This window comes from Elgaria multicarinata, chromosome 9 (assembly GCF_023053635.1).
Source record: "Elgaria multicarinata webbii isolate HBS135686 ecotype San Diego chromosome 9, rElgMul1.1.pri, whole genome shotgun sequence".
In the NCBI taxonomy this organism is placed as follows: domain Eukaryota; kingdom Metazoa; phylum Chordata; class Lepidosauria; order Squamata; family Anguidae; genus Elgaria; species Elgaria multicarinata.
The window spans coordinates 91,281,063-91,308,209 of NC_086179.1; the positions used below are offsets into that span (position 1 = coordinate 91,281,063).

General features: G+C 41.4%; 2 protein-coding genes across 6 annotated transcripts in view; both read right to left on the reverse strand.

Moving 5' to 3' along the window:
• Positions 1 to 2,188, reverse strand: part of ARFGAP3 (ADP ribosylation factor GTPase activating protein 3) — a 50,355-nt gene extending 48,167 nt beyond the window's left edge. For all 3 annotated transcript variants that reach the window (XM_063134319.1, XM_063134318.1, XM_063134317.1), the window contains exon 1: positions 2,045 to 2,188. In XM_063134319.1, the coding sequence (XP_062990389.1) occupies positions 2,045 to 2,113 (69 nt within the window). In that variant the 5' untranslated portion in view covers positions 2,114 to 2,188. The remainder of the gene's footprint in view (positions 1 to 2,044) is intronic.
• A 6,768-nt stretch (positions 2,189 to 8,956) lies between these two features.
• The window catches only part of PACSIN2 (protein kinase C and casein kinase substrate in neurons 2), a 77,885-nt gene continuing 59,694 nt past the window's right edge, over positions 8,957 to 27,147 (reverse strand). For 2 of the 3 annotated variants that reach the window (XM_063134326.1, XM_063134327.1), the window contains exons 7-11: positions 24,658 to 24,778; positions 20,300 to 20,424; positions 16,601 to 16,717; positions 15,858 to 16,054; positions 8,957 to 9,783 (exon numbers count right to left, since the gene is read on the reverse strand). In XM_063134326.1, coding sequence (XP_062990396.1) covers positions 9,671 to 9,783; positions 15,858 to 16,054; positions 16,601 to 16,717; positions 20,300 to 20,424; positions 24,658 to 24,778 — 673 coding nt within the window. In that variant the 3' untranslated portion in view covers positions 8,957 to 9,670. The remainder of the gene's footprint in view (positions 9,784 to 15,857; positions 16,055 to 16,600; positions 16,718 to 20,299; positions 20,425 to 24,657; positions 24,779 to 27,147) is intronic. The other variant, XM_063134329.1, reaches the window with a different exon arrangement.

Sequence of the window (27,147 nt, forward strand, 5' to 3'; positions counted from 1 at the left end):
TATTGATCAGGGTCAGCCTCAGTTCTCTGGTACAAGTCCCAGGAATACAAATGGGCCTGTCTTGGGGGCAAGGGGAGGAAGACACTGGAAACACCTTAAAAAAAAAGTTGTTTGGAAACACATGAATGTTAACTTTGCAGCCCTCTCCACAGATCTCTAGAAACAAAGTCTGTAAGGCGGAGAATGCCTCTTAACTCAATTAGTGCAAATGTAGCTGAATATGCATATATGAACACTCATGTCAGCAGGATGTGAGATTATCTAAAATAATCTACCCGTACACTATGCTCAACATCTAAGGTCCTCCTCCGAGTGCCTTCTCCGAGGGAAGCTCGGAGGATGGCAACAAGGGAGAGGGCCTTTTCGGTGGTGGCCCCCCAATTCTGGAATGATCTCCCCGACGAGGCTCGCCTGGCGCTAACATTGGGGCCAGGCTACCTGAAGGAACGCCTCCTCCCGTATGTACCTGCCCGGATACTAAGGTCATCCTCAGGGGTCCTTCTCCGCGAGCCCCTGCCAAAGGAAGTGAGGCAGGTGGCTACCAGGAGCAGGGCCTTCTCTGCTGTGGCACCCCGGCTGTGGAATGAGCTCCCTAAGGAGGTTCGCTTGGCACCTACATTATATGCTTTTAGACGCCAGGTGAAGACCTTTTTATTCTCCCAGCATTTTAACAGTTTATAAATAAATTTTAACTTAGTATTTTAAAGTTGTAATTTTGCATTGCCACTGTTTTTATCTGGTTGAGCTTTTATATTGTATTTTATATTATGGTTTTATACTGTTGTTTTATACTTTGAATGGTTTCAATTTTTGTGAACCGCCCAGAGAGCCCTGGCTATTGGGTGGTATAGAAATGTAATAAATAAATAAATATCTTTTCAGCGTCAGGTCAAGACTTTTCTCTTCTCCCAGGCGGTTAGCAACATATGATGAGTTTTTAACTGACCCCAGAAGAGTTGTTTTAAATGGATCTTGTTGTTATTAATGCTTTTGTTGGTTTTAAATTGTTGTATATTTGTTTTTAATGCTCATCTTGGTAAACCGGCCAGAGAGCTTCTGCTACAACTCTTCTGGGGTCAGTTAAAAACTCATGGTATGTTGCTAACTGCCTGGGAGAAGAGAAACCTGGCGTTGAAAAGATATTTATTTATTTATTTATTATATTTCTATACCACCCAATAGCCAGGGCTCTCTGGGCGGTTCACAAAAATTAAAACCATTCTGCTATGGGACGGTATATCAATGTAATAAATAAATAAATAGATAAATAAATAAATAAAATGACAGTTTATCAGAGTTTGGCAACAAGGGACAGGGCCTTTTCGGTGGTGGCCCCCAGACTGTGGAATGATCTCCCTGATGAGGCTCGCCTGGCGCCAACGCTGCTATCCTTTCGGCGCCAGGTTAAGACTTTCCTCTTTGCCCAGGCATATGGCGACACATCCTAATTACCCACATGTTTAGTTTTTAATCGGTTTTTAATGCTTTATGTGTGTATGTTCTGTGTTTTAGAGTTTTAAATTTTGTATACTTGTTTTTACCTCAATTTTAGAATTTCTGTAAACCGCCCAGAGAGCCCTGGCTATGGGAGCGGTATAGAAGTTTAATAAATAAAATAAAATATAAATAAATAAATAAATCACAGAGAAGGCCGTACAGCCAGCCGTCAGCAGTGTAAGACTGGGGCAGGGGAGAAAGCAGGAGACGAGTTGAGGTTGAGGACACACAGTGCTCCTTCCCCTCCTCTTCCCTCCCAATCCCTTTTCCTTTTGTGTCATGTCTTTTAGATTGTAGAGGTTTTTTTGGCTGAATGGCGGCATAAAAATGCTTAAATAAATTAATTAAATGGGTGTTGAGGGGCACACGGAAGTGCCCCCCCATTTCTAAGGCTCGAGGTGGGCTACAGGCAGTAGGAACCGATGGGGAACCAAAGGAGGGGAATGCCTCAGCTGCTCCAGCCCCGCCCCTCGCGGCAGTGCAACGTGTCACTGGCGAAGTTCAGCTCCCCCACCGCCACCTCCCGCCCTTAACACGCGTCTTTCACCTTGTTCGTCTGAACGGCGCGGAGCCGCCTGAAGATAGTGACGATGTCGTGCTTGCTGGGCTCGCACATCTTTCCTCCCTGGCCGCGGCGCCTCCACCCAAGCACAGCGGGGAACGACCAGCCGCCGCCGCCGCCGCCGCAAATCAAGGCAGGCTGAGGGAGGGAAACACACACCGAGGCTCCTCCAGCAACACGGGCCGAGGGGGGCGGAGCCACGGCGTGACGTCAGCGCCTCGGGTAGGACGGGGGCGTCCTGCCACGCCGCCGGCGGAAACAGAGCGGCTGATTTGGTCGTCGTCGATTGGGGGACGCGCTGCTGGGAGGCGGGGCGCCTCGCGCGCTGATTCGGCAGCCGCCCTTCAACGTTTCCATGGCGACGGGGAGGGTGGGGGAGCTGTCCTGGTCAGGCAAAGGCCCGAACATGGCGGCGCCTCAAAGCCCTGACTCACATCTTCCCATGACGAGCGACACCGGGGCTCGAGGAGAGGGAAAACAGTCCGTTCTGAATTCTACTCAGCCCAAACTAGGCTGGCAACTTGTTACCCAGAGGACCTTTTCTTCTGTCGCCTCCAGGCTGTGGAACAGCCTGCGGGGAGGAGAGTCGTACAATTAGGGTGACCCTATGGGAAAGGAGGACAGGGCTCCTGTGCCTTTAAGACTTGTATTGAAAAGGGAATTTCAGCAGGTGCTATTTGCATGCAAGAAGCATCTGGTGAAAATCCATCGCAACAGTTAAAGCTGCAGGAGCCCTGCCCTCTTTTGTACCTGGTTACTCAAGAGGGCAAGGCTCCTGCAGCTTTAACTGTTGTGGTGAACAGGGAATTCACCAGGTTCCCCATATATACAAATGACACCTGCTGAAATTCCCTTTTCAATACAACTGTTAAAGATACTGGAGCGCTGTCCTCCTTTCCATAGGGTCACCCTGCGAAAAATTAACTCTCTGGCCTGGTCCAGACAACACAAATTAACTTAGGGTGACCCTATGAAAAGGAGGACAGGGCTCCTCTGTCTTTAACCGTTGTTTTGAAAAGGGAAGTTCAGCAGCTGTTATTTGTATATATGGAGAACCTGGTGAAATTTCCTCATCACAACAGTTAAAGCTGCAGGTGCCCTGCCCTCTTTTAAATCTGGTCACTCTAGTATAGCTCCTGCAGCTTTAACTGTTGTGATGAAGAGGGAATTTCACCAGATGCTGCATGCATATAAATGACACCTGCTGAAATTCCCTTTTCTATGCAACTGTTAAAGATACAGGAACCCTGTCCTCTTTTTCCTATGGTCACCCTAATTAAACTTAATGCATTCCCATTTATTTATTTATTTATTTATTGCATTTCTATACTGCCCAATAGCCGGAGCTTAACCATTTTGTGGTTAAGCAGCATGGCTTAGCGTGTTGTCTGAACCAGGCCACTCTCTGAATTTAAAACAGCTTTAAAGACTAGCATTTTCCGGCAGGCCTACCCAGATAAATGTGAAATCAAGAATTTTTAAGATGTGATTTGTTGTACTAATGTTGTTCCCCGCCTCAATCCAAAGGGAGAGGCGGGTAAGAAATAAAATTATTATTGGCTTTGACCTATTACTTTAAAAAAAATACACCTAGAAACTAATTCTTACAAATGGTGCTAATTTTGGTTCAGTACATGTTTTCCAGTTAAGCTGTGAAGAAAGTTTTTAAGGAATGGTAAGTCCACACCACCCTTTTGTTTTAGAAGAGAGCAGCTTTGCCCAGACTTGATGAAAGAGCATATGGGAAAATAAAGTAAGAACAAGTGTTCTGAGCTTAGAAACATGAACTCAGATCTGTTGTATTCCCTCAACAAAGGCAGGAAGGGCAATAGGATCATTAAGTAGGAGAGATCTGCACCAAGTCTTTTTCATAGAATCGTAGAGCTGGAAGGGGCAGGTAAGGCCATCGAGTCCAACCCCCTGCTCAATGCAAGAATCCACCTTAAAGCATCCCTGACAGATGGTTGTCCAGCTGCCTCTTGAAGGCCTCTAGTATGGGAGAGCCCACCACCTCCCTAGGTCATTGGTTCCATTGTCGTACTGCTCTAACAGTCAGGAAGTTTTTCCTGATGTCTAGGCAGAATCTGGCTTCCTGTAACTTGAGCCCATTATTCAATTATTCTGGCCCTCCTCTGTGACAACCTTTCAAGTACTTGAAGAATGCTACCATTTCTCCCCTCAATTTTCTCTTCTCCAAGCTATTTATGGGTGACAGCACACAGGCCGGGGTTAGTGATCCCAAACAGTACGAAGCTGGCACAAAACGTTGGTGAATGTTTGGAGGGGATACCAGCTTCGGGGGTTCATACTTAATGTACCACTTGATGCAGATAAATTATACCTGAAATAGACCCGGAGTGGCCAAACTTTCAAGCAAATACGCCACAATTCATGCTTTTTTGTTGTTGCAAGAATAAGATGAACACTTTATTGGTGATCAGCCTCCGGATCATCTTACACTTCTGTATACCTCCGGAGTTCATAGCTTGTATCCAGTGTTAGTCTAACTTGCCCCATTAACTTCAATGGGTTTTAAATCTAAAACAGGATACACCACCACATAACTAATATGATTGGGGGAGTGCTTAGTGTAATACACCCTCTATGATACTGTTAAGTGTTTTAGCAAATTTTTCATATGAGGTTTGATTTCACTATAGGAAAAGTGCCCTACCTAACGTTCTTTCATTTTGCATCCAATTGTTTTCCAATACATGAGCTTTATTTATTTTATTTATTACGTTTATATCCCGCCTTTTTTCCTCCAAGGAACCCAAGGCGGCATACATAAACCTCCTCCTCTCCATGTTATCCTCACAACAACCCTGTGAGATAGGTTGGGCTGAGAGTCTGTGACTTGCCCAGTCACCCAGTGAATTTCCATGGCCAAGTGGGGACTAGAACCGAGATCTCCCAGTCCAACACCTTAGCCACTACACCACACTGGCTCTCTTTAGCAGCCTTTCTTATGTAAAACACCTTTTGAAGTAAATAAGGATTCGTGTAACTATATTTTCAACCATGGCATCATCCTATAGCCAGATAAAGTTTCCCTGCCATTAGTGGGAAAGAGAAGGAACAAATTGATTTTAAATAAAATATGAGGGAGGATGCATAGGAATATATAGGATGACACTACTTTCAGTGCGGTATTCTTTAGGATACATATTCTGCCTTCATTTTGCATAACTAAACCAGAGCTTAATAAGTGTATGTATTCCCATTTTTCATCCCAACCCAAAATAACTGCTTTTGCAAGTTTTGGGGTGATTTTTCACATCTCTGAGGATGTGGGGGCAACTTCAGAGTATGGCAAAAATATTTGTCATACATACGAGTTACATAATGTGGAGGATCTGGGCCAATCCAGTAAGCTACATTAGTCAGCCTCCGTGTCTACTTGAGAAACAGCACTGTAACCTTCCTTGTCTTAAGTCATACTCACTTTAACATCCATAATGAGGTGTATAATTTTCCATTCTCAATCTCATTGCTGGACTGCTTGAAAGACAGTCAGAATGGACTTTGCAGTTATTTAAAGTGTTTTTGTATAGACATATACTTGCCTGGATTTGTTTTGAAAGAGAGCCAGAGCCCATCTGAAACATTTGGAAACAACACCGTGTTGGCGCCTGCCTGACCTCCAGAGGCAGGGAGTTCTATAGAAAGGTCACCACACTGAAGCTTTTCTCCAGGTGGACTCTTTAGGCCATGGGTCCATGAGGAACCACCAGGAGCATGCCTTCTGGTGACCTCAGTGACTAGGCAGGTTGATAAGGGAGAGGGTGCTCTCAGGTATCCTGGTCCCAGGTTGTTCAGGGTTTCATACACTAGTACCTCAGCCTGGAAGTTAAAGTCACCCAGAACCACCATTCTGGATTCTTAGACCTGTAGTGAACAGACAGCCAGTGCAGTTCCCTCTGCAAAGGAGTTACATGCTGAATTGGGACAGCTGACAACAAAGCTGCTGCATTCAGAGCAGACTTAAGGGCAGCCACACATAGAGTGCATTGCAGTAATCCAGTTTTGAGTTTACTAGCACCTGTACCACAGTGGCAAGACCCAATCAGTCATACCCCCTCAGTAAGCTTTTTTTAGCTAGGCGGGGCAAAAATCGAGAGGGTGCATGGTCAGTTGCACTGCTGCAAGCACATTGTCCACGTCCTCAAGTCGCAGCAACAGAAACTTATCTCACAAAATCGCTCAGATGGTGGCATCAGACACCTCTCGACTGGAACTGCACTAACAGCATCAAGTTCACTGCAGAAACAAGCGATTTTGTCCTCAAAGCAGGTCCTTGAGAACAGGTCCCCATTCGCTTGGGCAAGTGAACAGCCCATGGACCACCAAAAGAACTCTGCTGGAAAGCTGCTTGAGAATGTCAAATAAGCCCTTTTGTTGCCTGCTCCGCCAAACAACAGAGATGATTATGTGCTTGGTCATCTTCACTTAAGAGTGTTATGCCATTTGCACACTAGCCGACATCCAGCCTGTTTAATTGACCAAGGCTCCCCAGTATACAAAGGAGAAGAGAGGGCACTCAGGTGCAATGAAGTTGGTGGCCCTCTGCATCTCATTTTTCCACAGTGAGACTAGGGTCTTGGCTGGATCACCAGCTCTGTCCACTGGAAAATCCCCAAGAGCTTTAAAAAATCCATCAGTCTTCTGGGGCAGACCATCCAGATGGGTCCTCCACCCCTGTAGGAGGTAAGTAATGCCATGAGTTCAGATATCTCCATAGCTTGGAGCAAAAATTGAAGAAGAAAAAAACTGAGACAGCCCCATAGATGTCATAGGGGCCATGAAGTCTCAAGCTGGAGCCCCAGAGATAACCTCAGCCTGGAAGTTAAAAATCACCTCCAACACCACACTTCAGACCAGCTTGGTCAGGGAAGTCACTGGGCAGCAGCATGGGTGGTATACTCTGTCTCTATGGCCTAACTCCAGGTGCAACCCCTCAAGGCCTGTTCCAAAGTGAAGTAGTATCTCGGTGAGACAGATGGAAATTCTATAGACTATGGTTACATCCCCACTTTGACCCTCCAGCCTATGTTATTTATTTATAGTATTTTTATACTGTTCCTCAGCCCAAAAAGGCTCCTGAAGTGTGCTGCACTGAGTATCCAAGTGGATAGGGCTGACCCACCCAAGTATAGGTAACCTATGCCAGATTGGCCTTCTCATCCATGATTAAATCATGAATGAGTGTGGTCTTATTGAGGACTGACCAGGCATTAAATAGCACCCTGGGAAACAGGAGGGCTCAGTGTATGTGCTACCAGGTACGTGAGAGCTAAGGGAGGGTTAGAAGGAGAAGAGTCTATAAACATCTGTAACCCATTCTACTCTGATGTCCCAGCCCTCTCCTCCTGCCCCAAGTCACTGGAATAGAGGATTCCGTGGTCCCAAGCACCAGAACTATTCAGTTGCTCCTCTGCTTGTCATTATGTATCTACTACATTAAAACATTCTGGTTACTTTTCTCAAGTGAAGTCAAGAGCAAATACAATACTTACAAGAAAAAGAAATATAGAAAAACGCTGGCAGTAAAATTATGTTCAGTAAGGTTTTATTATTTTTAAAATAGTGTACTATACAGAAAAATATTCCAGACTCTTACTCCTTTCCAATTTGTGACAAATCTTCAATTTCTGAACAATTATGCTGGAATGTTATAATGACAGATGGATCCAGTACGCAATGTTGTACAATTGAACTTCAGATGTGAATAAATACCTCAATCTCCAAAAGGAAATGGAATAGCCTGGGAGCACTTACAGCATTTTAATTATTGAAATGTTATTTCAATTACAGTGTAGTTCCATAAAATAGCATATCTACTTACCTGATAAGATTTTGATTTTCTATAAAGCAACTTGTTCTAACGTGTTCACAATCCAGCTATTTATATTTCTTACAATTGTATACAATTTGAGACTTTTATAGCTGATTTGCAATTGCAAACAAGTAGAAGATTTTACAGTGTTCTGCTACAACAATCCACAGTGGGGTTAATGCTAGTTTGTATTTGGTTCCACAATTTTACTAACAAATATAAATCTTAGGATATAACTACTATGTTCACCTTAAGCAAGAATCCGGATCACAGAATACTTATGTCCCACTCCAGTGTGCTGTGGATGCAATGTCTGCAGAAGGATCCCAAAAGCACATAACAAACCCCGGTTCTCTCTTGTGCACGCGTACCAAATCCCCCTCTAACATGCTGCCCTCCACTCGGTCAAGGAAACTCAAATTGTATTCCTTGACCATGAAGATGCAGAAGAAGCTGATGGAGACAGGCGAGATGTATACAGGCCTCTCATGCCATATAATGACTTGATATTGAAGTGTGGGGAAACTAGGCTCTTAAATCCTATGAGAACTCCTCTGGGTGCTACACCCAGAGTACACTGGATTGAGCAGCTGATCTACTTTTCATCTAAACAAGTATGCACTAACAAAGCTAATCTGAATATGCTTATAATTTAAATTACTTAGCTTATGCTAAAGCTGCAATCTATCTCCCACTGAAGTCAATAGCAAACTCACATTGATTTACTGGTGCTAGACTCCACCTGAAATATAATGCATAGACAATAGGCTTGCTAATTAGGACATGCTCTTTAAATTTTTGAATATTAAATTATATATATATACACATACACACACGACCTAAAGAGCATATCCATAAAAATGCATTCATCTATTTTACAGTCTCTTGCTTGGAAAAATAATCTTCTTATACGTTTAACTTCTCAAATCACACAAAATCATTAACAACTTGCAAAATGTAAGTTTCTCAGCAAGAACATGGCGGAAATTAATTTAAATTTTCTATTTTTAAAAATCTACCTGAAATCATTCAGGAAATTCATATATCAGGTGTTAAAATGCATCAACCGCATTCGCAAGAGAAACCCAAACTTTAATATTTGCAGACAGTTCTGCTACAATCTTCTGTAACAGACATAATATGGCATATTATACCATTACGCCATGCTGAAAGCATGAAAAAATTGACAGTACAATGTGGACTTGGGAATATATATATATATATATATATATATATATATATATATCATAATTTAAGTAGTAGTAGTTGATGAACCAGACATGAAAAAACAGCAGACCAGATAGTCTTTAAATAAAAAATGCATATTTCAAATATTGCTAAGAACATATACAAAATTGCAGTTTTTTTAAAAAAAATCAAGTTGTAAATTACTGAAGGTCACTTAAAATAACTGACTAAACAAGAGTCAACATAAGCCACCACCCAAAATACTGGGAATGAGGCATTAATTTAGCAAATTCTGAAATAATATACAAAAAGTCATGATAAAACAGTAAATTGTCAATACGTACTAAAAATATCATTTTCTTGCTGTACTACTTTTTCAACTCTATCCCAGTTGTTCTGACCTGTGTGTTGGCTGCCTACCTTTTCCCAGGTCCAGTTTGAATAGTTAGATGATTTCCCAGGGGACAAGATATTAATCCATCATTCAATTGCATTAAAATAAATATATACACATTTCAGTTCCCCTCTCTGTGAGCCATAAGCATCATACCCGCTGACAGTTACTACAGCACTTTTAGAATTATTTGTCACTGGATTGATTCTACATAGTTTGCTGGATAGAGGCCAACTTGTCCGTTGTCTAGACGACCTTTGCACCATCCTTGTTCATCTTCATCTTCAATTTTAGTTAGCTCTTCCCCTGTGGTAAGAAAAAAAATCACCCAATCATCTAAAAATAGACATCTGAGTGTCTCAGTAAATTATGTCTGCCTTTTGCAATTACAGTATTTCCTCTTTACACCAATAAGCATCAAAATGTTAGAAAAATGCATTTTATTGCACTGTCCCCTGCATCTCCATACAGATGGGTAACAAAATAAACTATTAAAGAACCAAATTGACTAGATAAAATAAACACTGTTTTAAGGAAATCATTAAGATGACAATAATGTATCTAATTCCCAAGTGAGGCAAGTATAATCACAGAATTACATGGGCAGGTGGTTTTAAAGAAGACCCTCCATTTCTTTAACAAAACAAAACACTGCATATGGACATAGCTCCCTATTAAATCAAAGTTCCAACCTTAATGTACACTGTAGCAATGTCTTTTTTACAAGGTACTACTACTGAATATGCACTAGGATTACCTTACTAGAGATGTTCCAGAAATGTTGAAGCCATGGAAAAAACATGTTTTCCAGGGGGGGAAAAGGTCATTTGAGGGTAAATAGACATATATGGATAATATGGAGAAGAAGAGGACTGTGTGAGCCACTTTGGATTCCTTACCACAGGAAAAAAGGTAGGATATAAATGTAATAATAAGAAAAATGTAATGCTTATTTTTTTGGCACTCTACAATTCGAAAGACACTTTGTTCCTTTGTGAACATAAAATGTATTATGTATAAGTTCGCTTGCTTATCAAATTACCATTAAAACTGCAAACATTTAGAAGTACACTAAAATTTCACTAAAAAAATAGTAAATATGTAATTATAGTCCAAATAAAATTTATACCAAACACAATAGTTTTACAAGTAAACTAATTTACACACTATGTACCAGGGTTCCTGTTTTATATCACCAGTGGGAACTTTAGCAAGAAGCTAGAAGAAGGAGAAAGAGGAAAACTTGTGCACAGCATCTGCTACTGTTTGGGAGGAATTGGTTGGGTGGAATTTAGGGACACCTGGTTTGAAGGAAAAGGTATTGAGACTTTATTTCACTGGGAAAGACTCTTTATACCTAATAGGAATATTAACTAAGCATAATTAAGAAACTTTAATCGCATCCTGTTACTTGAAGAGTGACATTTTATGTCTTTAAGTAAATAATTCCCTTTAATAAACATCTTAATTTTTGTTCATTATGAAAGGATTGTCTCTAGTGGTGGTGCCAATCCAATTCCTATCACATACCAACTAGCTATGGAGGGTTTATTTTGGTGGCAGTGGTGTGAAAGGTTTTATAGCTAAAGCAGCATTCCCTGACAGTAATGTCTAATGTGCAACTTTATTAAAAACTTTGGCAGTGATTCCCATAGACCCAGGCCTCAAAACCTTAAAAAAAAAAGGGGGGGGAGAAATATGTGTGTTATATTCCACACATTCTGCCATGTGGTGGCAGTAGCGGGATAATCTAACATCTTCCTCATATGTGGGTTTTAGAACTACACTCACTGACTGCTAAAGCATCCAACCAGAACAAACCCAGAAACAGAAAACTCTACACAACAAACTTCAAACTGTCGAGAATGCACATTTTCTTCATATATTATGATATAGTGACTCTAGTCACACTTCAGAAATCTGAGCATGACGAGTATCTCTAAATGTCTATAATTAAAAGTTAACTAGATTGATAATTTAATAAGGCATGGAAGAAGTGACAATCCTGAAAATCTTAGAGGATTTAAAAAAAAATTTCCCCCATGGTTTCAGTTTCCAGAAATTTTACACTTCCAGTCTTCTTATAAATGTCTTCCTATTATTTTATTTTATTTTAATTATTTTGAGTGAGTAAAGGCTGGGTAGAAATATATGAACACCTGTTTTAAACACTGCATTCATCATTCTGAAAGAAAATATTTCATAATCCAAAATCTTTGTTGTTATTTAAAAAATATCATCCATGGTGGTGGGGATGGAGGAAATGTTTTCCCCCTAATTTTTCCAGTTATTTTCTGAGCCTTCACATCTCTATACCTTAACATCATCTAGTCAGATTAAATGTAAGCAAGAAAAAATATTAACGGCTATGTCTTGAGCTTGAGTACCAAATATACAATTTATTGCATATGATTCTGCCCTTATCTTTAATACTACTATTTTAGAATAATTGTACAGATCTTATACTGAAAAGTAGGGTCGGGCCATCCAGGCAAATTCTGTGGGGTTCACAGCCCTTTTGGAAGATTGAGGGTAGAGATCTTCGTGTGGTGGGGGGCATCTTTCAGAGGAAGGGGTACAGAGTACTTATGAACTCATTACAACATGATCTGAGGGCTTCCTTATTCCCTTTTTTAATCATTTAAGAACTCTGCCACAGCTCAGCTGAGCATCATCTAGCAGCATGGCTCTCACATGTGTTGGAAATGTGTCTGCAAAGGGCCCAGGGAAGATGCAACATGATGCATAGTCATGATGGCATTGTACAGAAAAAGATAACTGAAGCATCCATCTTTTTTCAGGACAATGCCATAGTAACCACACATCGCTACCACATTACATCTTCCAGGGGCATTTGCAGGGATATTTTTAGGAGGTTCCCCATCTGACCTGCGAACTTCTTCTGCAAGCCCCTTTCTCCCACATGGCGGTGGTTTAAGTAGTCAACCATGAGTTGGTCAACGGTTGGTATTTGTGTTGTCTGTCGGGCAAAAATCACCCCACGGTTGACATTTTTGTATTAAAAAAAAAAAAAAAAAAACACTGGAGAAGCACGACCAGCTGCAGAGTTGACTGGTCACACAACTGGTGGTTATTGTGTTGTCTGAACTGAGCCAGTGGAGTTTTTCGACCTGTTTAGTTGACTTTTTCACCTGGGTACAGAGTTCCCAGGAAAGAGCGGCTAAAACCGAGCTGTCCGCTCTGCTATAGCCACCAGAACTCACAGAGGCTGCTGGTATAGCACCAGGAGGACTGAGGGAGGAGGGAGGGTGGGGAGAGGGACAGAGGCTGTGTCAATCAAATGCTGGCTTGACTATTAATCCATTCAACGCGAGCTTCAGCCGCTCCACGGGGGCATGGCACCATGTCATGTGGGGAGTACCCGCCAAACACCCAACTGTGAGTTGACTACTCCGCCCACCATTGACTGAAGTGTTGTCCGAACTCAACCATACGCTAATGAGACCTGATACGGCAGTGACCGACCAGGAAAAGGAAGTTAGGGTCATAGTGGATAATGAAAATTACTCAGTGTGCAGCTGCTGTAAAAAAAACCAAATTCCATCTTAGGCATAATTAAGAAAAGGAACAAAACTAAAACTGCCAATAACACTTTTTAATTATGCGTAACTAATGTTTTTTTATTATGTTGTATAATAAAGCCTTTATTATATCTATGGTATGACTACACTTTGAATATTCTGTACGGTTCTGGTCTATGCACCTCAAAATGTATATTGTAAAGCTGGAACATATGATCAAGGGGCCGGAGCAATTCCACTATGATGGAAGGTTATGATGTTTGGGGTGGGGGGTGGATGTTAGCTTAGAAAAATGTGGAGTAATGGGGGAACATGATAGAGGTGTATAAAATTATGTATGGTGTGGATAGAGAGAAGTTCCCCACTCATGATACTAGAACCTAATAGTGATGGAATCATCCAATGGAGCTGAATGGTGGAAGATTCAGGACAGATAAGAGGATGTACTTCTTCACACAGCATATATAGAGTTCACTACCAGAAGATGTAGAGATGGCTGCCAACTTGGATTAGACAAATTAATGCAGGATAAAGCTATCAATTGCTACTAGTCATATAAATAGCCATTATTACTTCCTGTATCGCAGGCAATATGCCTCTCAGTACCAGTTGTTGGGAAACATGAATATGAGGGTGCTATCTGCTTGTGGGATTCCTATAAGCATCTGGTTGGCTACTGTGTGAATAGAGCACTGTCCAGATAGACTTTTGGTCTAAACCAATATGGCTCTTCTTATGCTCTTAACACAATCTGTAATGCAGTCTTCCGAAACCTGGTACCATCCTTGCCAAATGTGAAGTGTATCAGAGAGACAAACATTGCCATGATATATCACATATTATTTCCTCTATTTTGGATTCAATTCCCTGGGTACTGATGCTTATGTAACCAAAGTAGGTGCACCCACTCAGAAGAATTATCAGCAAACTTGGGAACTCTGCGATTGCAGAAGTACAAAAAATGGTTAGAAAGCCTAAAAAAGCCCAGGGAGAAGGATGAATGCAACAGAGTGTCTGGAAAAAAGAGGATGGTATAACAGATATAGATATAAAAAGGGTAGAGAGCCCTTTCATTGTCTGGATAGCTTGTTTTCTGGTTCACATTGAGAATGCATTTTAACATGTCCCCTGGGACAGAAGTGAGAACTCCATATTATTATTATTATTATTATTATTATTATTATTATTATTTATTTATTTATATAGCACCATCAATGTACATATATAAAGCAATGGGGAAATCTACAATTTTAATATAGCTGGGAGTAGGCACCTTTGTCCACCCCACCCCAAAATAGGGGGGGAGCCCTAAAACAGGCCAGTGAAGCATGGCATGGCATGGAAAATTGAGGGATGGATGGAATGCAGTAGCTGCAACTTTTCCTCTTGTGAATTGGCTAACAATTTGAGTCAAGAGCATTAATTCCACCCTTAGAAAGACAATACAAAATCAAGCCAATCAGGGAGCAGAAAGTCCTAGATTTTGTGTCCTGTATAGAGGTCTGGAGAACAGAAACTTAGGAAAGATAGTCTGGCACTTCATGTCTTTCAGTGAATTGTCCACTGCTTTCTGACTGAAGCTGTTAGCCAAGGCCTGCCATTCGCTGTTCTGCACCAGTAACACCCAATGGAACTTTGATCAGGTTTCCTTGCCCTTCATGGGTACACAGATGTTTCACATGCACTCATTTCACTGGAATACGCCAAACTGTGTGTGCGCAAAGTAATTCGAACACACTGGCTCCATCCCTTTCAATGAATAGAGAAGGGGCAGTATATATCGGAGCAGCAATAATTAATGTGTTACCTGAAATGAAACACCACAAAGGTGCCAACACTTTGATATTTGGACAGAAGTGCTGCTTAATGCATTAAACAGCTATTTCTGTTCTAACATAGGTTTTAAAAAGATACTGCTTAATTTTATTTACAGTTGTAGTTATATAACAAATTTATACGCAGGAATTTGTGCACAAAACTTCCCACAGTTAAAAGAGTTTGAATAGGTTGAAAAAATAATAGTCTAGTGATCCTACCCTGAAGTGCTATTTTTTCTAATTGACACTTACTAAATTATACTAGCACATTTGTAACAGGCTGAATAAGTATTTTAAAATGCAATTTACAACTCCATTTTTAAAAATAAAAATACTTTTTATCATCATCATCATCATAATGCTCCCGACCAGACTTTACACATATAAAAGAGTAGGGCGAAGTTACACGCAAATTTGAGAAGTATGCAGCAGAATCAATTCTGGAGAGACCTAATTCTCATAGCATTCAAAAAGAATTTTGCAAAAGCCTCAATTGTCTCTCTGTCCTCTGTGGCCCTGAAGCAACGAAGAAGTGCATTAATTTCTAATCTGGTATCAAGCAACAATTTCTCTCTAATCTCTCTATAAAAAGAGCAACAGAGTAGAACGTGGATAACTGACTCAATGTCATTGCTTCCACATGGGCATAAGTGACCAAGAGAACTGATTTTTTGAAACCTCCCCTGTAATAGAGCAGATGGCAGGACATTAAATCTTGCCAGAATTAATGCACGCCGATATTTAGGGATGTTAAGTATTGAAAAATATTTCACTTCTGCCATTCCGTAAGTCAGGTTAATGCCTAAGAACAGAGGAGAGCAAATTCTATCCACTGCAGAACTTTTTATCATACACTAGAAGTCTTTTATTATATTATTATTATTAGTAGTAGTAGTAGTAGTAGTAGTATCCCGCCTTTTGCCCAATATTGTTGTAATACTTGTTTTTATCCAAACCAGGTGACTTCACTCCGCCTGCATTTTATATGGCAGCATAAAAGTTAATATGTCTGAGTACTTACCAGTCTTAAAGCTGAGTTCATCATGCTCTTGGCCTTCGTAGTCATACAATGCTCGTACTCTCACCTCCATTGTAGGGGAGACATCTTCATCAAATGGATTAGTTTCTCCCTGGGCATCATTGGATGAAAATGGATTGCTGGTTTCTTCGTCAGACCACTCTGTGCCATAACTCTGGTTTTTCTCATAGCTGCTAACACTAAACACAAGAGAAAGGACTTTTAGCTTGTCTAGGAGAACTAGTTGGCAAAGGACAAGGAACATATATACTAACGGTGCACCACAGAGGCATCTCTTTAACAAAGCCGTGCCTTGCCATTTCAGACATCAGGAGCAAAGTCAATTTTCACATATAGTGCATTTAGAGGTAAGGACTGTACACACAGGGTATTAACCACCAACACAGTATCAAACATCCATTTGAGAAAGAATGTTAAGTGGTGAGAGAGCCTCAGAAGGGGATGCATCCAATGAGCAGAGCCAGCAGCAGAGTTCCAGCAGTAGATTCAAAGCACACTACCACACTGTTAACTTTTGTGGAACCAGTGAAGAAAAACCAACCAGAAAACAAAACAGTGATAGAGCATTGGTATGTTAGTCAGATTTGCAACAAAAAGTACATAACCTCTCCAACAAGGACATCATGCACTGTGCAACATAATGCTTTTGTAAAACCCCTGAGTTGGAAACCCGGGATAGAAAAGTATAAGCATGAAAAACAATTTGAGAACAGTCTTTCACCAACTTTTTGATTTTATTGTCCTCCTTTTCACTGACAGTACTTCCAGTATCCTCTTCATCTTCAAAGGGATTGTAACTTGACTGTACTGACTGCACTGTGTTACTCGGGACACTAAGGCTGCTATTGGAGAAAAAAAGCATTAAGGTGACCCTATCATTTTATGGCGCCAATTATACATGCAGCTAATACCAAAGCCAAATATACAAATGCTTTCCTTTGTGTAGCTTACTTTTTTCTAAAAAATAAAATTGCAGCTTCCATATATTAACATTCCCTCATCTTCCCTTCTGCCAAAGTAATTTTAACTCATTTCTCCTCAAAAATAACATCTGCTCAGTCAATTAATGTATAGACCAACACGTGTGGTGTGGTTCAGACATCATGTAGGCCAATCCCCAATCTAGGGCTCCAGTTTCAATCTATAGTTTGAAAACCAACTATGGCTAGTGATAAGTGTGGAGACAATTGGTCACACCTCATGGTAAGCCGTAAGTATCACTTAACATGAAATGGAAGAAATGCACACGCCTGCAAAGAACTCTAGATGAGCCCTCTATGCATCTGAACCAGGCCTTTTTAATACTCTCATGTGGTTAGTGTGTCATGGGCTGGGCCCATGGTTCCTTTAAGAGAACATCTTTTGCTTCATCCCAGGGAGAGGGAGAGGGGTTTCTTTGGGCCTGAAAAGGGAGTAGCAAGTGAAATGCCAAGGTGAGAAGTGCCTGGCATCTGATAATGCCTCCCCGAGCTGGTGCCAGGGGGGAGTAACAGGTTGTAGCTGTGCAATGTCTGGGAGCATTCCCCCTCCTGTTGGGAGAGGTGTGGGTTGCTATGGGGTTTCTATTGGTCAGGGTGGGTCCGGTGACAAGGGGGTCCCAGAAAGGGATAAAAGGCTTAGGCATCTGAGGGTCCGGCCTCTTTCCTATGGGTGTGTGGAGCCTGGTGCGTGCGTGGTGAGCGAAGCACCCAGGCCAGGCCAGCTGGATGGCGGAGGCCCCACGCGGCTGCTGAGGGAAAGAGTTTAGCTCAAGTGGCGTAAAGCCAAGTCGAGGTGAGCAACGTAGGTTGAGTTGTAGAATTAAGTGTTTGTTTTGTTTTAGAATAGGTTTGGATGCAGAAACCATTGGGGCAAAGGGACCTTGCCAGAGTAACGGCTGGTGGGGGTGGTTCAGCGGGGAGTGAGTGTGAATTGTGTTAGGCTTGAGCGTGTGAAAGGGGAGGGTGAAGTGTCAGTCCCTGCTGTTTATGTGTGTCATTCCTTTGTCCGTGTTTCCCCCCAAACCTCTTACGTGTTAACCTTAATGTGTGGACCCTTGTAACAGTGCATGTATGTAAAGAATAAAAGCGTTTGGTCCCTATTCTGGAGTGTGGTGTGGTTTCCTTGAGAACCTAGACTGTAAAGGGTTAACAAGTGGCAGGGAGGGGCGTGCGTCTGGGCTCGCTGAGTCAGACCCCCCCGCTTCTCCGGCCGGGGAACTGCTAAGTTAAACAGAGCAGTTCCATTACAGTTAGGACAGCCATTAGGCCAGTATCATATTGAGAAGGGCCACCAGCAAATTTAGGAATGTGATCATTTGAAAGCTGTGATTTGAAAGCTTTTCTTTTCTTTTTTCTTTTTTTTTTAGGACAGCATTAATACAATTTTAAAGATGTGAGGGCCAGTTTATTGGTCCGAGAGGCCTAACACCACAGGACACTTTAAACAGGCATCAATATTACTGCAGAGGTTCACCAAAACTAAGGGAGATAAGAATTATGTAGAGGTAAAATCCATTCTCACGCATAATACAATAAAACAAAGTTCTGTGCGGGCCTCATCTGCATGAAAAGCAGCATATTAGGGAAAACAGTGGGGGATTTTCCATCTTTCTACATATTGAATGGAACAGGCCCTAAGCTAATTTCTCATTATTGATACAGCTTCAGTGCCCCTCATTTAGACTGTCGGAGTACGCTTTACAACCCACAACCCATATTGCTACTAGGTGCATGGGTGGCTAAACTTTAACGAGCTACACAGAAGAACTAGTTACAGCGCCAGTTCATACATGACAATACGGTCTACGCATAAACATTCTCAACTAGTTTTCATTATAGCAGCAATTCCCACATTGACAATAACTGACATAATACCCCATTCGTAGAAATTTCTGTTGACTGTTATCAATACGTGTCTGGTGTGCCCCTATAAGCGACTGATTGAGAAGAGTCAGGAATCATTCACAAGCACTGCAAAATGTGTTAACTTGCCCTTAGTATTACCATATTACCCACAGCTAAACCTTAAATCACCAAATTTTAGTGTATTTCTATTTGCTTTCTTCCCACCACTGCAATTATTGCAGTACTATGGCTCTTTCTAATTTATGGTTAATAATTGGGTCAACCTTTCTGAACTAACATATCAGTATTATGGAATTTGGAAACAACAACATGCCTTAATTATTAGCGAATAGTACAAAACTTGAAAGTATTCCTCCTTGGTACACAACTAGGGATTTTGTGGTTTTCTTCTATAGCTTAGTCTAATACAGATTATGAAGACTGAATAAAGTCAATCTATTTATTCAGATCAGGGCTGGTCAGGCTTTAAACTACAAAAATCCCCAAAGTATACATATTATAATGTATCAAATGGTGTCATTCATAGTTGTAGTAAGCCCTGTTTAATTCTTTGTTCTACCATTTGTTATAGTAGCAGCCCTACCTAGTTCTAAGCAATTTTCTAAGCGAGTAATGGCCATTGAGAAGTCTATCATTATACATTGAAAGGAGAACAGCTTCATAAGATATCACATCCATAAACATTATAAGATCTCAGCATCTCCAGTTCAATAGATCTGTGGCAAATAAACCTAGAGAAGGCATCTGCTTGGTCACCTAGAAAGGTATTTTCTGACAGAATAGCTAAATCTATGGCTTATACATCGCTGGTCAGATTCAATATAAAACTGCTACTTATTTTCCTATTTTCAACAAGAGCACATGATAGTATGTGTGAAATCTATTTCTTTGCAAAACAGTTCTTTTCTACAGATTACAATTTATTTGTATCATTCTGTAAGTTAACCAACAGTTGTTCAGTTCTTACTAAGTGGCTGACAGACTGACTCCCAAAGGAAGCCAAGTTTCTGCATACAGATTTTAAACTACAATATCTATTTCTCTACGATTCTCTTTGGACTGTCTCTCCAACCCAACCCCTAAGCTCTCACTTCCACACACATTCCAAACAAGTCAGGCACTGGCATCTTTTTCAGAACTCTGCAAGACTCTGACCGTGGGAGATTAAAAACCCTTAGAACCTGTGGCTCTCCAGATATTGTTGGATTCAAACTCCCATCAGCACCAGTCATCATGGCCCAATGGACAGGAAAGATGGGAGTTATAGTCCAACAACGTCTGGAGGGTCATCAATTCCCCACCCATGCTTTAAAAGATTTAAACTCTCAAGAGTCAGGAATGATCATTCGAAGAACTGCAACATCTCCCAGTTCAGTTGGTGACTACTTCCCAAGATGAGGGAGCATTAGAGAGGCACAGGAATGAGCATGTTAGCTTAAGACCCACTCCCAATCTTTCCTTAGGGAGAATGTGTCTAAATAGAGCCTAGGAGACTAACTTTCCATACCTACATACTTCAAAACGCTACTGTTTCAGACTAGTCAGCGACTGATGTTAAAAGACATCACAATCACATACCTGCTATTTTTATTATGCTGTGAAACTTGCTCTCCTGTCTGGTTAATACCAGTCAGTGTCACTCCATCTGCAGCCTTTTTCTTCTCTCTTCTACTGAGAGTGCGATTCAGATCAGCTGACCAGTCCTACAGAAATAAATATTTGAAGCAGTTTGTTGCAACAGTACCATCCCATACTGCCATCTTAGCTCCAAGGGCTCCATTAGGGCTCCATTCTGTCTGGAAACAATCTAGCATGGTCTGACAAGCTGGGATAAAATGCCATTACAGTTTCCTCTCTATTGAGATAGACAAGAGAGTATCCTACCCTCCATACACTGGCTTGAGGCCACTTGGAATTGCAAATGCTTAATCTTGTGTCATAGTTCAATCAAGGCCATATTGTATCCCTGCCCAAGTTGCTATGGAGAGCCTGAAGGTTGAGTGTCCTTACAAGAAGTATTATAACACATCTATAGCCCAGACCTCCTCTTTTTATTAAGCAAAAAATGGCAATCGTCTTTCTTTCATTCACCTGGATATCACCAATCTAGTCTACTGAATTCTTTTGTGAATCTTTGTTTTCTAAACCTTTAAATGGGTTTAGCTCCTCGAAATCAGTTGTGATTCCAAGGGCTTCTCGGATGGCAGACACTTTGCCAATTAATGTTTTGAACACCTGGCTGACTGTCCTTATACCTCTGAAGACCTGAACTTTAGGTGTTTTGATGTCTTGCACTGGGCACTGTGCTTCAGTGGTTCCAGTCCTACCTCTCGGACAGGTTCCAGATCGTGATGCTTTGGGATAGCTGCTCCTCAAAGAAGGAGCTGCTGTGTGGTGTACCACCAGGTGCCATTCCTTTCCCCAATGCTGTTTAACATCTACTTGAAACCACTGGGAGACATCATCCGGAGGTATGGGGCAGGGTGCTATCAGTACGCTGATGACACCCAAATATATTTCTCTATGCCTTCGACAACAGCATCAGCTAAGGATAGTGTGTCTCCTCTGAATGAATGCTTGGAGGCGGTAATGGGCTGGATGAGGAAAAACAAACTGAAGCTGAATCCAGACAAGACGGAGGTGCTTGCTGTCAAAGGCCACAACCTGGGTTTGGAGGTGTGTCAACCGGTTCTGGATGGGGTTACACTCCCCCTGAAAGACGGCTTGGGGGTGCTTCTGGATCCATCACTCCAAATGACAGCCCAGATGGATGCGACGGCCAGGAGTGCCTACTATCAGCTTCGGCTGATATGCCAGCTGCGCCCCTTCCTAGAGTTAGAAGACTTAAAGACGGTAGTGCACATGCTGGTAACTTCAAGGCTTGACTTCTGCAACGCACTCTACATAGGGCTACCTTTGTGCCTAGTCCAAAAACTTCAACTACTTCAAAATATGGCAGCCAGGCTGGTCACTGGCACACCTAGGTGGGACCACATCACACCAGTCTTAAAATCTCTTCACTGGCTGCCAATTAGTTTCCGGGTGAAGTACAAAGTGTTGGTTATCACCTTTAAAGCCCTACATGGTCTGGGACCAGGCTACCTGCGGGATCGCCTTCTCCTGTACAATCCGCCCCGCACACTCAGGTCCTCTGGGAAGAATCTACTTCAGCTAGCAAGAACTAGATTAACAACTGTTACCCAGAGAACCTTCTCTTCTGCTGCTCCCAGACTGTGGAATGGCCTGCCGGAGGAGACTCATCAACTTAACAGTCTACTAGCATTCAAGAAAGCTATAAAGACTGATGTCTTCCAGCAGGCCTATCCAGTGGAATTTTAAGATGTTTTTTAGGATGTTTAGGATGTTTTTTCGGATGTTTTTTAACAATGTATATTATGTTTTAATTCAGTTTTATGTATTTTATCGCTTATTGTTATTCCCCGCCTTGATCAAAATGGAGAGGCAGGTAAGAAATTATAATTATTATTAATAATAATAATAATAAATATTATTATTGTTATTATTATTGCTGGGTCTAAGTCCAAGTCATGCACAGTTTCCCAACATGTGACTAGTCACCATATCATAATATCTGAAGAAAGTATGCATTCTTAACAGTTTGGATTTTGTTCCTGGAAATGTTCTAATAAGATTCTATAGCAGTCAATTAATGTAGTCCTAAAACCTGCATGTAAAAGCAACACAGCATTTTATCCCACGATTACCACCACATGTGATGGAACATAGGGGCTAGCCCACCTATACTCCTTTTTCTTTTGATTGAAGCTTGGGTCTATAGCACTCACTGCCACAGTTTTTAATAAAGTGGCCAATTAGATACAACTGCTGCCCCAGCTACAAAATCACTGCCACCAAAATAAACCCTTTTTACCTAAAATAAAGCCTGGTTCCTACGGGATAAGCATGGGATTGACATCACCACTAGAAACAACCTTCCAAAATGAACAAAAATTAAGATGCTTATTAAGGGGAATTATTTACAAAAGGGAATAAAAATGTCTTCAAACAGGTTGAGACTGCTTAAAGGTACTTACATTAAATATGCTTGGTTACGATTCTTAATAGGTTAAAGTGTCTTCTCCAGCTAACAAATTCTCAATAGCTTTTCCTTTAGATCAGATTTATTTATTTATTTGTTTATTTCATTTCTATACCGCCCAATAGCCGAAGATTTCCCTTAACTCCACCCCAACCAATTCCTCACAAACAGTAACAGATACTGTACGCCAATTTTCCTCTGTCTCTAGCTCTTCCTGCTTCTTCTTGCTGAAGCCCCCACTGGTCAGACATAAAATAGGAACCGTAAAATGTAGTATGTATAACTTTGCTTACTCATAAAAATTTTGCATTTGGTACATTAAATTTAAAAGTATTGTTTATTCAGACATTACAAATTTGCTGAATTTACTTTTAAATCCCTTTGTTTGTATTGACGTTATGAGCAAGCCAATTTACACATAATAAATTTTACATTCGTAAAGTAACAAAGGGAGTTTAGATCTGAAACAACTGGGCATGTTTAGCCTGGAGAAGAGAAGATGGAGGGGAGACATGAGAGCACTCTTCAAATACTTAAAAGGTTGTCACACAGAGGAGGGCCAGGATCTCTTCTCGATCCTCCCAGAGTGCAGGACACGGAATAACGGGCTCAAGTTAAAGGAAGCCAGATTCCGGCTGGACATCAGGAAAAACTTCCTGACTGTTAGAGCAGTACGACAATGGAATCAGTTACCTAGGGAGGTTGTGGGCTCTCCCACAGTAGAGGCCTTCAAGAGGCAGCTGGACAACCATCTGTCAGGGATGCTTTAGGGTGGATTCCTGCATTGAGCAGGGGGTTGGACTCGATGGCCTTGTAGGCCCCTTCCAACTCTGCTATTCTATGAAAAAGACTTAGTGCAGATCTCTAGTTTCCCCCCATGACTACAAACTGCCTAGAAGTGTTACTTCTCTATCTCAGCTTCCCAAGCCACAGCACACCTCATTCAGCAGGGGCCCCCAATTCGCAAGGGAGATTTGGGTGGGGGACTCTGGGGGCTGGCAAAGAGAGGAGAGGTGGGGAAGTCACCTTCCATCAGGCAGATCTCTGGAGGGGAAACAACCCAGAGTTTTAATTCAACAACAAACCATGGGTTAAAATTCTAGGTTGCTTCCCCCTCAACAATCCAAGATTTGAGTTTTGCTTATCACACTGATCAACCCGTTCCTGGGTTGTTTTCTAAAGCAGCTTCAAAGTGGGTGCAAACAGTCAGGGGGCAGTGCACATTCATTCTCTCTTGCATGGCCCTAACAGCCCATGGTTTGTTGTTACATGCAAATTGGATCCTTGTTTCTGTGTAACAAGCTGAGCAAGTTATACACAAAGCTTGCATCTAAAAATAACACCCATGCATGTGTGCAAAGTAACCATTAACAAAAGGAAGCTGAGCAATTGTACAAACAACACATGTGTAGTTTGGCATGTTATCATTTAGAAGCTCAAGTATGAAAACTAGCTCTAAGTATAGCAGTATTTTAAGATATTTAACACTTACTTCATCCTTGTTGCATGAAAAGCAAACAAAATACTTGTTAAGAGTGTTAACATTATATTCAAAACATTTTAAAACCGGTCTTTCCATTTTTTAAAAAAGACCTTTCCTATTGACAGCATTTGAATACAAGATAAAAGCATAACATTGATTTAATAATCTGAAACTATAGAACTGTCTTAAACTCTGTACTGGCTTTTAATCACTATTTGCTAATACTATTTGGTCATATTGAAGAAAAATTATCTCAAGGCAAGAGTAATTTAAATCTCATTCTGACATTAGTTTTATGCATTAAATAGCATCATCGCTTACTCATACTTCTGTAGTATTTGCATAACAGCCTGCATGAATCAGGAAAAAAAGATTGCAAAGTAAAGCCCTTACCTCAAACTGGGGCCAGTTCATCGACATGCCTGGACCATGATTAGCTCTGAACCACCTTAGATCTTCAATAGCATCTGCTGCTTTAATGTTCTGCTCCAATTCACGATAAATATTTTTATAGCTGTAAGTAATGCATGTTGATTTAGAAGTTAATTACAAAACTATTAGGAAGAATGGGTTCAAGTTGCAGGAAGCCAGATTCCGGCTGGACATCAGGAAAAACTTCATGACTGTTAGAGCAGTACGACAATGGAACCAGTTACCTAGGGAGGTTCTGGGCTCTCCCACGCTAGAGGCCACACTAGAGCCATCTTTCAGGTATGCTTTAAGGTGGATTCCTGCTTTGAGCAGTGGTTAGACTCGATGGCCTTATAGGCCCCTTCCAAATCTACTATTCTATGATTTTAATTATTTTAATCAAGTGTTACGCAACTATTTGCCTAGGTATTATTTTAGAACTTTGTATGAAGTGTCCAGTGTTCCATCTGTATGCGACCAATTTCCATTTTTGAGGCTTGAAGATGCTTGTAGCTGTACTACATGCTCTCTCAACCCTTGCCCACCCTGGCGTATTTGAGCTAGTCAGGAGGGGCTGGCTGAGTAGATTCAGGGAGTGGTGAATGTGTCTTTGTGCGATGGAGTGGTGCCCACCACCTTGAAGAGGCACTGGTGAGTCCACTCCTGAGAAGCCCTCCTGGATCCAAAAGTTTATAGCAACCAACAACCAGTCACTAATACTCCCTTTTTGAGCAAGGTGCTTTAGAGGGTGGCAGCTGGGTAGCTGCAGACGTTCCTGGAGGACACTGATTATCTTAACCCATTTCAGTCTGGGTCTCAAAGCTAGCTGTGAACCCATTCAGCTTTGGTCGTCCTGATGAATGACCTGTTGTGGAAGAGGGACAGAGGGAGTGCCTGCTCTCACAGTGCCTTTTGATACCATTAACCATAGTATTCTTTTGGATGGTTTCTGCAAGTTGGAAATTGGAGGCACTGTTCTACCGTGGTTCTGCTCCTACACACAAAGCTTGCATGTAAAAATAACATGTGCATGTGTACAAAGTAACCATTAACAAAAGGAAGCTGAACAATTGTACAAACAACACATGTGCAGTTTAGCTTGTTATCATTTAGAAGCTTAAGTATGAAAACTAGGATGGTTCCAGAAAATAGTATTAGTTAACAGTGCCCTGGCTCCCTGGCAATTGTGAGAGCCAATAGACTGACCGGACAAGATAGAGCCATCTAACTTCCTGACTGTTAGAGCAGTACGACAAAGGAACCAGTTACCTAGGGAGGTTGTGGGCTCTCTCACACTAGTGGCATTCAAGAGGCAGCTGGACAACCATCTGTCAGGGATGCTTTAGGGTGGATTCCTGCATTGAGCAGAGGGTTGGACTCGATGGCCTTCTAGGCCCCTTCCAACTCTACTATTCTATGATTCTATGATCCTAGAGACTCTACAGGTGGACAGTCCCCAAATATGGGAATTGGGGAGCTTGTCTGTACTAGATGGGATTGCACTCGCTCAGAAAAGACAGGCAAATAGTATGGGGATGCTCCTTGACTCATTGTCAGTAGAGGCCCAAGTGACTTCTGTGGCTGATATATCAGCTACACCTTTTTCTGGACAAAGATAGCCACTGCAATCCATGCATTAGTAGCCTCGTGTTTAGATTACTGGAACACGCTTTACGCAGCAGCCAAGATGCTGAACAGGATGCCCATATTACACCAGTCTTGAAGCAACTGTACTGACTACCAATTAACTACCAAGCCAAATACAAGCTCTTGCTGTTGGCATATAAAGCCCTGAACAGCCTGGCACCAGGTTACCTAGCAAATTGCCTTCCCTGATTATAGACCTATAGGATCATTAAGATCATTGGAGGAGGCTTTGCTACTTCTACCGTGACATGGAAATTGCCAGGAGGAGGTCTTCTCTGTGGTGGCCCTCCCCACTGGCATTTGGGAGGCACCAACTATGGCATGTTTTAGGCACCCATCTCTTCACCCAGGCCTTCCCTAATTGATTGTGCTGCCCAGTTCTCTGGATAATTATGGCACTCCGAACTCGGCTTAATGGGGTTTTTTTTTACATAAATATTCTATTTTAATGTATTTTGGGTAAACTGGTTAGAGATTTTTTTAATATGGTAAGCAGGATATAAATCTACTAAATAAATAAATAAAATTATGTGCAATACACACACATATAAAAACTTTGATCTATTTTCTTAGACACCTGATGAATTTATATTTATTTATTTATTTATTTATTTAATTTCATTTCTATACCGCCCAATAGCTGAAGCTCTCTGGGCGGTTCACAAAAATTAAAACCATGAAGGGCATAATAAAACAACCAACAATTTAAAAACACAAATACAAAATACAATATAAAAATATACACATATGCCAAATGTAACCATATATATATATAGAGAGAGAGAGAGAGAGAGAGAGAGAGAGAGAGAGAGAGAGTTAAAACTA